The 12,419-nt window shown below is 49.6% G+C and overlaps 1 protein-coding gene across 1 annotated transcript in view; it reads left to right on the top strand.

Moving 5' to 3' along the window:
* The window catches only part of LOC115593041 (putative uncharacterized protein ENSP00000383309), a 38,771-nt gene that overhangs the window by 1,146 nt on the left and 25,206 nt on the right, over positions 1-12,419 (top strand). The window contains exon 2 of the mRNA XM_030436356.1: positions 270-1,853. Within this exon, the coding sequence (XP_030292216.1) occupies positions 270-1,853 (1,584 nt within the window). The remainder of the gene's footprint in view (positions 1-269; positions 1,854-12,419) is intronic.

Below are 12,419 nucleotides of genomic sequence, written 5' to 3'. Positions count from 1 at the left end.
AGAAGCTCTTTCTAAAGCATTATATTCATCGCTACTACCTTAAAAGCCACTAAATCTTCTGGGCTAAGTTAGTCTGGCTATGATTCTCTTCCAATTAATCAATAGAAAATTGTTAACACACCTTAACTGGGATCCATTAGAGTGTCCCGGGTAATAAATGTTCCCGCGGGGGCAAACTGCCTGCTGCACTCAGGTTAATGGGCAAAGTTGAGAGAAGTGACCACTAAATCTGCAAGGACACCACATTCACACTGCCGAGCCTCCGTCAGCCTCCATCAGCCTCCGTCAGCGCCTCCGTCAGCGACTCCGTCAGGGCCTCCGTCAGGGCCTCCATCAGGGCCTCCATCAGAGCCTCCGTCAGCGACTCCGTCAGAGCCTCCATCAGAGCCTCCGTCAGGGCCTCCATCAGAGCCTCCGTCAGAGCCTCCATCAGCCTCCGTCAGCCTCCGTCAGCCTCCATCAGAGCCTCCGTCAGCCTCCGTCAGCCTCCGTCAGCCTCCGTCAGAGCCTCCGTCAGCCTCCGTCAGCCTCCGTCAGCCTCCATCAGAGCCTCCGTCAGCCTCCGTCAGCCTCCGTCAGAGCCTCCGTCAGCCTCCATCAGCCTCCGTCAGCCTCCATCAGAGCCTCCGTCAGCCTCCGTCAGCCTCCATCAGCCTCCATCAGAGCCTCCATCAGGGCCTTCGTCAGCCTCCATCAGAGCCTCCATCAGCCTCCGTCAGAGCCTCCGTCAGCCTCCATCAGCCTCCGTCAGCGCCTCCATCAGAGCCTCCATCAGCCTCCATCAGAGCCTCCATCAGGGCCTCCATCAACCTCTGTCAGCCTCCATCAGAGCCTCCGTCAACCTCTGTCAGCCTCCATCAGGGCCTCCATCAACCTCTGTCAGCCTCCATCAGGGCCTCCGTCAACCTCTGTCAGCCTCCATCAGAGCCTCCATCAACCTCCATCAGGGCCTCCATCAACCTCTGTCAGCCTCCATCAGAGCCTCCATCAGAGCCCCCATCACAGATGGCAGCCTGGCTCCACAGAGAGCAGCCTGGCTCCACAGAGGGCAGCCTGGCTCCACAGAGAGCAGCCTGGCTCCACAGAGGGCAGCCTGGCTCCACAGAGGGCAGCCTGGCTCCACAGAGAGCAGCCTGGCTCCACAGAGGGCAGTCGGGCTCCACAGAGGGCAGCCTGGCTCCACAGAGGGCAGCCTGGCTCCACAGAGAGCAGCCTGGCTCCACAGAGGGCAGTCGGGCTCCACAGAGGGCAGCCTGGCTCCACAGAGGGCAGCCTGGCTCCACAGAGGGCAGTCGGGCTCCACAGAGGGCAGTCGGGCTCCACAGAGGGCAGTCGGGCTCCACAGAGGGCAGCCTGGCTCCACAGAGGGCAGTCGGGCTCCACAGAGGGCAGTCGGGCTCCACAGAGGGCAGCCTGGCTCCACAGAGGGCAGCATGGCTCCACAGAGGGCAGTTGGGCTCCACAGAGGGCAGCCTGGCTCCACAGAGGGCAGCCTGGCTCCACAGAGAGCAGCCTGGCTCCACAGAGGGCAGCCTGGCTCCACAGAGGGCAGCCTGGCTCCACAGAGGGCAGCCTGGCTCCACAGAGGGCAGCATGGCTCCACAGAGGGCAGCCTGGCTCCACAGAGAGCAGCCTGGCTCCACAGAGAGCAGCATGGCTCCACAGAGGGCAGCCTGGCTCCACAGAGGGCAGCCTGGCTCCACAGAGGGCAGCCTGGCTCCACAGAGGGCAGCATGGCTCCACAGAGGGCAGCCTGGCTCCACAGAGAGCAGCGTGGCTCCACAGAGAGCAGCATGGCTCCACAGAGGGCAGCCTGGCTCCACAGAGGGCGGCCTGCAGCAACATCTCCTGATGTTCACCTTCTCTTATCATAATTATCATGATTCTCACATTTCTAACAATCAGACACGAGCGGGATCATCTCTGATCTTTTCATCTAAAGTGACGGAGGAAGTTATTGATCTCTGACTTCTGTTCAATCAACAGTTATGTTTCAAATTAACACAGAAATATGAATAAACGATAATAAATAATAATAAAGGAATAAAATAATTATATTATTCATTGTTATAGAAAGAAGAACTAGAATTATAACATAACTGTTTACTGAAGCCACTAACAGATAATCAATCAGATCATATTGATCATGAACGCTTCAGAGGAATTCATCCTGTGGTAAGTTCTGAAGTTCTAAAGCAGCTCGGTCACATGTGGATCTCCGGTCCAGCAGTCTGAACTCTGAGCCGCCGCTACGCTTCTGATTACCGGGATGAGTCAGCGCCGATGCATCACGCAGTAAAAGGCCCGGGAACGTCGATGTGGAGGCAGACAGCGAGGCCTGGCCCGGCCCGGCCCGGCCCGGCCCGGCCCGGCTGCAGCTCCACTTTGAGCTGTCAGAGAATTAGATCAGGAGGAAAGTGTATGTGACAAGAGCTAATTAAGTCACATCAGGCTGCTAAACCTGACAGGAGGAGAGGGAGATGCCGCGGCTAATTGCATTTACTTCATCTTGTAATGTGGCCCGTCATAACTGCTAATTCAATTGTACAATCATTCTGCCAACTCCTGGCCATTAAGCACACATTTAATTGCTTCCATAAAGCTTTTAATATGCAGCACACAGAGCGGGGGACGTGACACGGACCCTCGCCACCAGCCAACATGCAGATGTCCCGCCGTCACCACGGAGACGCGGCCGGGCCGAGTGTTATTGGACGGTCCTGTTTCCAATACATCATCATTAGACGAGTGTTTAGGGCCCATTTCATGTCGTAACTCAGAGGCTGGATGGAGAGATATCAGCTGTCCTGCTATTGTTGTGATCGCACACACACACACACACACACACACACACACACTCAGTGTCTTATCTTGTAAGGCCTCTTTATCTGATGCTCGGCGCTCCACACAGGACGTGAACACATGAAGCAGAGATATTACAGAAACAAAACAAGCATTCAGAGAAACGCGTCAGGATAAATAGCTGTCAGAGATTTTGATCTCAGCTGGATGTCTTTATAAATTAAAGGTGAAATAAATAAAATCAGACAGACGCTGACCTGCTCAGTGTGACAGAGACGATGTTGATTTGGTTCAGACATTAATAAATAACTGTGAAGTGTCCAATTTATTCTTCTTTCTTTGTTTTTATCAGAAACCAACAGAAGAAATGATTAGCTTAGCTTCAGCTCAGCATGCTAACACACTGTGTGCTGGAGGATCAGTGTGATCAGTGTGCGGCTGCTTCTGTCTGCAACATGTGGACAGAGAGGACGATGGAAACATGACGTGAAGACGTGAACATGCAGGAAATAATGAGGAGAAACATGATGACAAGTTTTTACAACATTTACTTTGTGTTGTATCTGATTCACTGCAGCGACCCGACTGTGTCACGACGTGTGTCGGCTGCGACTGTCGGTGTCAACAGCCTCCTGCTCCTCCTCCTCCTGCTCCTCCTCCTCCTCCTCCTCCTTCAGACAGCTGTGGAGCTGCACGAGGGCCACACTGAGACGTGCAGCGATAAGCAGACTGTGAGTGAGAGGAGACGAGGGAGGAGGAGGAGGAGGAGCAGCAGGTCTGATAACATCCTGACGAGCAGAGACATGTATAAGAGGCAAACAAAGCCCGGAGGAGCCGGCCCATCAGTACCCGACATGTCCACCATCATTACTGTCCTCACACAAAGCCCGTGTCGTCCCAGCGTGTTATGAAACAGTCTCTCAAATTAAAATCTTGTATCAAACTGCATCTGATGGCAACAACTATTTAGTGGTCATATTTTATGTGCGAGCCAATGAAAAGCAATAACAGTTTTATTTAATGTATCTGCTCCTGCCAGCTGCCGGAGAGAGCCTCTTAATAGGAGCTGTCCATCACTGTCAGCGCCGGGCGGCCCAACAACAGCCCGCTGTAATAAACATGAGGGGAGATAACAGCTCGCCACCCTGCTCCTGTTCACCTCCTGCTCCTGTTCACCTCCCGCTCCTGTTCACCTCCTGCTCCTGTTCACCTCCTGCTCCTGTTCACCTCCTGCTCCTGTTCACCTCCCGCTCCTGTTCACCTCCTGCTCCTGTTCGCCTCCTGCTCCTGTTCGCCTCCCGCTCCTGCTCCTGTTCACCTCCTGCTCCTGTTCACCTCCTGCTCCTGTTCGCCTCCCGCTCCTGTTCACCTCCCGCTCCTGTTCACCTCCTGCTCCTGTTCACCTCCTGCTCCTGTTCACCTCCTGCTCCTGTTCGCCTCCCGCTCCTGTTCACCTCCCGCTCCTGTTCACCTCCTGCTCCTGTTCACCTCCTGCTCCTGTTCACCTCCTGCTCCTGTTCGCCTCCTGCTCCTGTTCGCCTCCTGCTCCTGCTCCTGTTCACCTCCCGCTCCTGTTCACCTCCTGCTCCTGTTCACCTCCTGCTCCTGTTTCGCCTCCCGCTCCTGCTCCTGTTCACCTCCCCGCTCCTGTTCACCTCCTGCTCCTGTTCACCTCCTGCTCCTGTTCACCTCCTGCTCCTGTTCGCCTCCCGCTCCTGTTCACCTCCCGCTCCTGTTCACCTCCTGCTCCTGTTCACCTCCTGCTCCTGTTCACCTCCTGCTCCTGTTCGCCTCCTGCTCCTGCTCCTGTTCACCTCCCGCTCCTGTTCACCTCCTGCTCCTGTTCACCTCCTGCTCCTGTTCGCCTCCCGCTCCTGCTCCTGTTCACCTCCCGCTCCTGTTCACCTCCTGCTCCTGTTCACCTCCTGCTCCTGTTCACCTCCCGCTCCTGTTCACCTCCTGCTCCTGTTCACCTCCTGCTCCTGTTCACCTCCCGCTCCTGCTCCTGTTCACCTCCTGCTCCTGTTCACCTCCTGCTCCTGTTCACCTCCTGCTCCTGTTCACCTCCTGCTCCTGCTCCTGTTCACCTCCTGCTCCTGTTCACCTCCTGCTCCTGTTCACCTCCTGCTCCTGTTCACCTCCTGCTCCTGCTCCTGTTCACCTCCTGCTCCTGTTCACCTCCCGCTCCTGTTCACCTCCTGCTCCTGTTCCCCTCCTGCTCCTGTTCACCTCCTGCTCCTGTTCACCTCCTGCTCCTGCTCCTGTTCACCTCCTGCTCCTGTTCACCTCCCGCTCCTGTTCACCTCCCGCTCCTGTTCACCTCCTGCTCCTGTTCCCCTCCTGCTCCTGTTCACCTCCTGCTCCTGTTCACCTCCCGCTCCTGTTCACCTCCTGCTCCTGTTCCCCTCCTGCTCCTGTTCACCTCCTGCTCCTGTTCACCTCCTGCTCCTGTTCACCTGCTCAGCTTGTTTATGCTTTTAACAGCACTAATCCATCTGCAGACCCGGCGAGCGACAGCCGGACCGTGTTTCAGTACCGAGGTTCAGAACCAGGAACATTTATGGTGAGAATATAGAGAGAAGACGTCTCCTCGTCAAGTCAGCTCACACAAACTGTTAGCATTAAAATCAATATCAGGACAATTCATTTAATATTGTCCTTATTATTTCTATATATTTTCTATATATTATACTATTATATTTATTACTAGTTTATCTGATGTCTATTCTCCAGTCAGAGGTCGATATTCTGTAGTTCTATATTACACAGACGTCCACATCAGGAGGTCGAGGAGACGATGGAGACAAGGTGGACGAACAGACAACCACAGTTTCAGTCACAACACACCTGCTGACATCACAGGAAGTGAACCACCTGCGTCTGTCACCATGACGACCAAACAGGATGTTTCTAACTCTGAGTCTGTCGTGTCTCTACTTTCCTGCTGAACTACGCAGAGGTTGCACAATTTAATCTGGAACATGGACTACGCTAGGGCTGAACGATGTATCGTTATCGTATCTATATCTAGATATGAACATTCAAGATATCCATATCGAAAAAGCAACGATATAAACGATATATATATTATATATATATATATATATAAGCCAACCAATGACAAACATATGAGGGCGGGAGTGAGGGAGACGGAGACTGCGGGGCCGTCCACACGGGCGAAAACGATCTTTTTTTTCTCCGTCTTCCTCGGCATCGTTTCAAGAATATTTGCATCCACACGGATCCACTGAAAACGACAGAAAACGCTGTAGTTCATATTCCAGCCTCTAGGTGGCGCTTGACATTCACCAAAAACGGAGAAGAAGACACGGAGCATGCGCATTAAGCTTGCGCGCTGTAAACAGACAGTAGACGGAGAAACCGAACACAGCAAGAAGAAGATGAAAATGGCGAGTGCAAGGAAACCAGAATCGTTCGTGTGGACCGATAATGAGGTTGAACTGCTGCTGCGACTCACACTCAACTACAAGGAGAGGAAGTTACAAGAAACACCAACACGAGCATGTAGTCCGCCATTGTTGCTGTTGTTGTTATGGGACGTCGCGGGGTGGGGCGATGGCGTCATCGTTTTGGAAAGTATGCAGATTCGCCGTCCACATGAAAACGGGAGGGCTGCGTTTTTTTTATTTCTCCACCCTGAGACCCGTTTTCAAAAATGTGCGTTTTCAGGATCTGTGTGGACAAAACGAACCCTCTTAGCGACTTTATTTCTAAAAAGCGACTAGCAACAAATTTAGCGAGTTATTCAGATCATCAGGGGAAAGCTGAGAAATATATGATATTGTAATTCTCCTGCTGCTCAGAGTCATCACAGTCTGCGGCTCCTCTGCAGCAGCGCCGGCTCTCTGTCCTCTCACCTGGCAGCAGGCGGCAGGTGTGTATGTGTGTGTGTGTGTGTGTGTGTGTGTGTGTGTGTGTGGTGTGTGTGTGTGTGTGTATGTGTGTGTATGTGGGGGGGCTGGCTGGGGCAGCAGGAGCGGACGCTGCGGCCGCTCACTCTGTGGATTTGAGACCGTATATCTGCCGTCTACTCTGTTTTGATCTGTTAATTCTCTGACTTCTTAGTCTTTCTAAATTCCACTGGTACTTTACAAGCGATAACCTGAAGCTGCTGAGTCTCGATCTTCACTCACACGCTTTCTCTACAGATTAGGATGTCATCGTTCATTTTGTAAAAATGCACATCGTTCGTTTGATCTTCTCCCTCCCTTTACTGTTGATACTTCAAATATATTAGTTTGTGATTATTTGGTAAAGATTTCTCTATCAACCATTTGTATATGGCTTAAAAATAATCTCTTTATTTTTCTGGAAAATGCTTGGTTTTCACCGAACCCGTAGTCATATCGTATCGTATCGATATCGAGATATCTGGCATGAATATCGAGATATGACATTTTGTCCATATCGTTCAGCCCTAGACTACACTACCCATAATACCTTTCAACATCCTAACAGGGCGTCTTACTCATGGACATGACGTAGAATTAAACTCTTCTTAGTAACAGAAAATATAAGTCAGGATCATACTTCACCAAACAGGAACTCTGCTCATCACAATCACTTCATCACTGCCAGTCAGAAATCATGACGTGGTGAACGTGTTGCTTTCCTTTAAGAAAACGTAAATCACAACAATTCTTCAAAATCGTGAACTGTAGTAATTTCTTCTATTGCCATAAGTCAAACACAGGTTTTAACTCATGAACAATGTGAAAATTCTCTTTTTCTTTTTCTTTAAATCACTTGAGAACAGAGTCACACAGTGTGCTGGGTGTTCGCTTCACTCTGAGCAGCCTGGATGCTTTTATCTGTTTGTCAGCCTCTTTCTGGGCTTGTTGACTCTGAGTGTCAGTGGTGTGTGTGTGTGTGTGTGTGTGTGTGTGTGTGTGTGTGTGTGTGTGTGTGTGTGCCACATGTCCAGTGTGTGGGAGCGTTACCCAGCATGCAGTGCGGCGGCCTCAGTGTGGGTAATAGCAGCGTGCAGGTTTAATCTGTGCGTCTGCAGCAGGAGATTAAAAGCTTCTTCACATTAGTAACGTCTCCACAGAACGATTATCTTCTCTGAATAATTTATTCTTCAGCCGCTCTAATTTTCTTATCGCTCCCTTTTTGCCTCTTTTACTGGGCAGCAGACAGTAAATGGCTGTTAGTCTCCAGAAACCTATGGATCGCTGTTTCCATCAATCAATTAAAAAACACTTACCTCACACTCAACATGATTTATATCTTGTTAATAGAATTGTCTCACTATATCCGATATTATTATAGCCTTAATTCCATTAGCTGTTTGCTTAATGCTTTCTCTCCGGCTGACCTCCAGCAGCAGCAGATAGACCAGGATTAGTCCAGGACACACAGCCTCTTTCTGGGAATGTTGGAGGTCAGGGCAGCCGGAGGACTCTGGACGCCGGCTCCTGATTGGCTATTGTCGTCCCGCAGACCTCTTCCCTCCATTATGACCCGTTTACTGCTGAGGAGGCCAGTGAAGCGATGGAGGGCGGCGGCGGCGGCGGCGGCAGCGGGCGACCGCCGGGACACGTGACGTCTCGCTGAGAGTCGTCTCCGTGAGGTTTCATTACACTGAAAACTACGAGGAGACGTTTTAATGTTTCAGAACCAGCAGAATCCTGGCTCGGTACCAGACGACCACACAGACCCAGACAGAACGTCGACCAGCACGTGTTCCTGTACCAGAACAAACATGGCCGCCAACCAGCTGAAACGGCTAAGGGGACGTCCAGACGGGCGAAAATTGTCTTTTTTCCTCCGTCTTCCTCGGCATCGTTTCAAGAATATTTGCGTCCACACGGATCCACTGAAAACGACTCGACGCGCTGTAGTTCATATTCCAGCCTATAGGTGGCGCTTAACATTCACCAAAAACGGAGAAGAAGACACGGAGCATGCGCATTAAGCTTGTGCGCTTTAAATAGACAGTAGACGGAGAAACCAAACACAACAAGAAGAAGATGAAAATGTCGAGTGCAAGGAAACCAGAATCGTCTGTGTGGACCGATAATGAGGTCGAACTGCTGCTGCGACTCACACTCAACTACAAGGAGAGGAAGTTACAAGAAACACCAACACGAGCATGTAGGCCGCCATTGTTGCTGTTGTTGTTGTTGTTATGAGGCGTCGCGGGGTTCAGAGGGCGAGGGGTGGGGCGATGGCATCATCGTTTTGGAAAGTATGCAGATTCACAGTCCACACGAGAACGGGAGGCTGCATTTTCGGATTTCTCCATCCTGAGACCCGTTTTCCAAAAAGTGCGTTTTCAGGATCCGTGTGGACGATCGGACAAAACGATGCAACACATGTGCGTTTTCGTAAAAAAGCGTTGTCGTCTGGACGGGGCCTGAAACTGAAGGAGCGAAGCTGTGTGAGCTCCTTCAGCTGCAGGTGAGGTTCACAGGTACGTCTCCCTCGGCAACGCACAGGTGATGTCATCGACCGCAGAGGTCAGTCGCAGATATCAACGTGTTTTTAATGATGTTTAAAAGACTTCAGACTGGAGCAGACGTGGTCCAACAGGCCCGGACTGGAGCAGACGTGGTCCAACAGGCCCGGACTGGAGCAGACGTGGTCCAACAGGAACAGAACAGAAGATGTTCTGACTGTGTTCTGTTCCCACAAACTCATTTAGAGTCATAAAGTTTCACTCTGAATAATAATAATGTTAAAAGAAGAAGCTCGATGGAAACAACCTGATCATGTTTTGTTCTGGCTCGTCTGTCGTGTCCGGACCGTCCATCACACGGTTCAGGTTCTGTTCATCACGTGAACCCGTTTAATGTTTTATTCATGATATTTCCTGCCAGTGATTTACAGTCAACAGGACAAACAATCATTTCAAACTCGTCCTGACAAACACGTTTGTTTATAGACTCGCCGTCACGCCGCCGACTGATGCTAAGCTAATAATGTAGTCGTGTCCTTCAGAACCATGTTAGTTACATCTTAAATATTCATCACACGTGACCTCATGAACCCATTACTGTGTTCTGTGTCCAATACCCAGGAGGACACACACACACACACACACACACACTCACACACACACACACGCGGGGGAAGTTAAAAACCAGCAGAAAGTGTCATCAGATAATCAATCACGGCCCGGCTGTGATGGGCCCGGCTGTGATCGGGCTCATCTATTACTGAAGCATGTTGCATATTATTTCAATACATTAGCAGAACCGGACCAGATGAATCCGGCTGTGAGAGATAATGAGGATCATATCTGCCAACCTTTGATACCAAACTTCCTCCAGGTCCATTTTAAACTAGAGGGTCTCCGCTGCTCAAGGTCACTGGAGGAAGCACCAGCACCGCTCTGATTGGACCAGGACCAGACCCGTCCTGTGGATTATTGCAGAAAATAATCTGTGACACGTTTTGTTAACAACCATCTTTTACATCACAGAACCGAACGTGAAGCTTCAACCACAGGTTTGATTTGATCTTTTATAATCTCAGTGAAGAGACGGACCTCAGAACCTCGGGTCAACCACAGATTGGACTCCAGGCGTCTAATAAACATTTGCAGGTTGTTTTCTGGGTCTGAGGATTCACTTCTCATCTTTAATCTTTCTGTGTTTCATGCACAGACTTCATGAGAACCAGAACTTCGATAGAACCAGAACTTTATAAATACTGTTGTAAATAGTTCAATGTGTTTCTGTCTGTGGTTGAAAGGCTCCAGAACTTCAGCTCTCTGTCCCGGTCTCATGGTTCAGAACCTCTATGAGGCGACCTCACACTCTCTCTCACCTCCAGCAGAATCAGCTCACCTGTTGTTCAGGTGTGACACTGACCCACACAGCTCGGCTCGTTCCCCTCACAGCCAATCAGAGCGTGAGGACGGCCTCTCCTCAAGGCTGAAGACCGGTGGAGAATGTTCTGATCCCTTCAACTGAACAGAACCGACTGTCGGACTCAGACTCTGAGGACGGTTTGTTAGATCTGAGATTCACAATCAAATCTGTATGTGGTTTGGATCTGGTTCTGGTTTCTTCCTGCCGGTACCACCGCATCTCTGTAGACTGAATATTAACCTGGAGTCTGCATCCATGCTAACAGCTAGATGCTAACAGCTAGATGCTAACAGCGGCATGCTAACAGCGACATGCTAACAGCTAGATGCTAACAGCATCATGCGATCAGCTAGATGCTAACAGCGGCATGCTAACAGCGGCATGCTAACAGCAACATGCTAACAGCTAGATGCTAACAGCGGCATGCGATCAGCTAGATGCTAACAGCTAGATGCTAACAGCGAGATGCTAACAGTGAGATGCTAACAGCAGCATGCTATCAGCTAGATGCTAACAGCTGGATGCTAACAGCTAGATGCTAACAGCGACATGCTATCAGTAGAACACAGACTCAGTGCAGTAAAGCGTCTCGTCCTAACGAGCCTCTTTAAGTCTCTAACAGAACAAACACAGAGACATTGATCCTGACAGGAAGTAATTTATTGATCCTTACATGAGGTAATTTATTGATCCTTACATGAAGTAATGTATTGATCCTTACATGAAGTAATTTATTGATCCTGACGTGAAGTAATTTATTGATCCTGACATGAAGTAATGTATTGATCCTTACATGAAGTAATTTATTGATCCTGACATGAAGTAATTTATTGATCCTGACATGAAGTAATTTATTGATCCTGACATGAAGTAATTTATTGATCTTTACATGAAGTAATTTATTGATCCTGACATGAAGTAATTTATTGATCCTGATATGAAGTAATTTATTGATCCTGATATGAAGTAATTTATTGATCCTGATATGAAGTTTCAAGCCATTTGATAAACCTGGTCTGAGCTTCGGCTGCTGTCTGGTTACCCTCCACCCACACACCCACCTCCATCTTGTGACTGTTGCATTATGGGACATTCAGACCACACAGGAGGAGAAGCAGTGAGTGGCTTCTGTACGACGTGTGTTTGTGGCTCAAACCAGAAGACTTCGACCTTTTTATCAAAAGATTTATATGTTTTATCATATTAAAACTAAATTCTGAACAGAACCGAGGCCTTAAATTGGATCAGCTGGTGTTGTCAGCGTGATGGATCTTTATATTTAATATTTAATTCCTCTCCTGTTTTTATTTTGTACATCCAGACGAGCTGCTGCAACAGTTCAGTGACATGATGCCAGTTTAAAATAATGATAATTGTGACATCATCAGGTGTGTGTGTGTGTGTGTGCGTGTGTGTGTGTGTGTGTGTGTGTGCGTGTGTGTGTGTGTGTGTGTGTGCAGTTATCACATCAGGTCTACGTGACGTTCAGACAGAGCCTCACATAATTCAGCCTAATTGAATGAGGGCCCTCGGGCGGGTCTCACCAGGATATGGAGCATTAATTGACATTTGCTGAAGCCAAACAAAGGACAGTGGAGCCGTAACGCTCGTTCAAACGTATTAATCCCGGGAATAAATCGTCCTCTTCAATCTGTTATTGATTTGAAAACGAGTTAAACAGGAAATCAATCCAGAAAATATAAAAAGGAACTCGCAGCAGCGCTCCTCCAGATTTATGTGAATTTATTTAAAGCGGTAGCATTTCATTAGGAGAGCTGC

This window comes from Sparus aurata, chromosome 12 (assembly GCF_900880675.1).
Source record: "Sparus aurata chromosome 12, fSpaAur1.1, whole genome shotgun sequence".
NCBI lineage: Eukaryota > Metazoa > Chordata > Actinopteri > Spariformes > Sparidae > Sparus > Sparus aurata.
The sequence above is the reverse complement of the archived record's forward strand: the minus strand, read 5'-3'. Positions and strand labels throughout refer to the sequence as shown.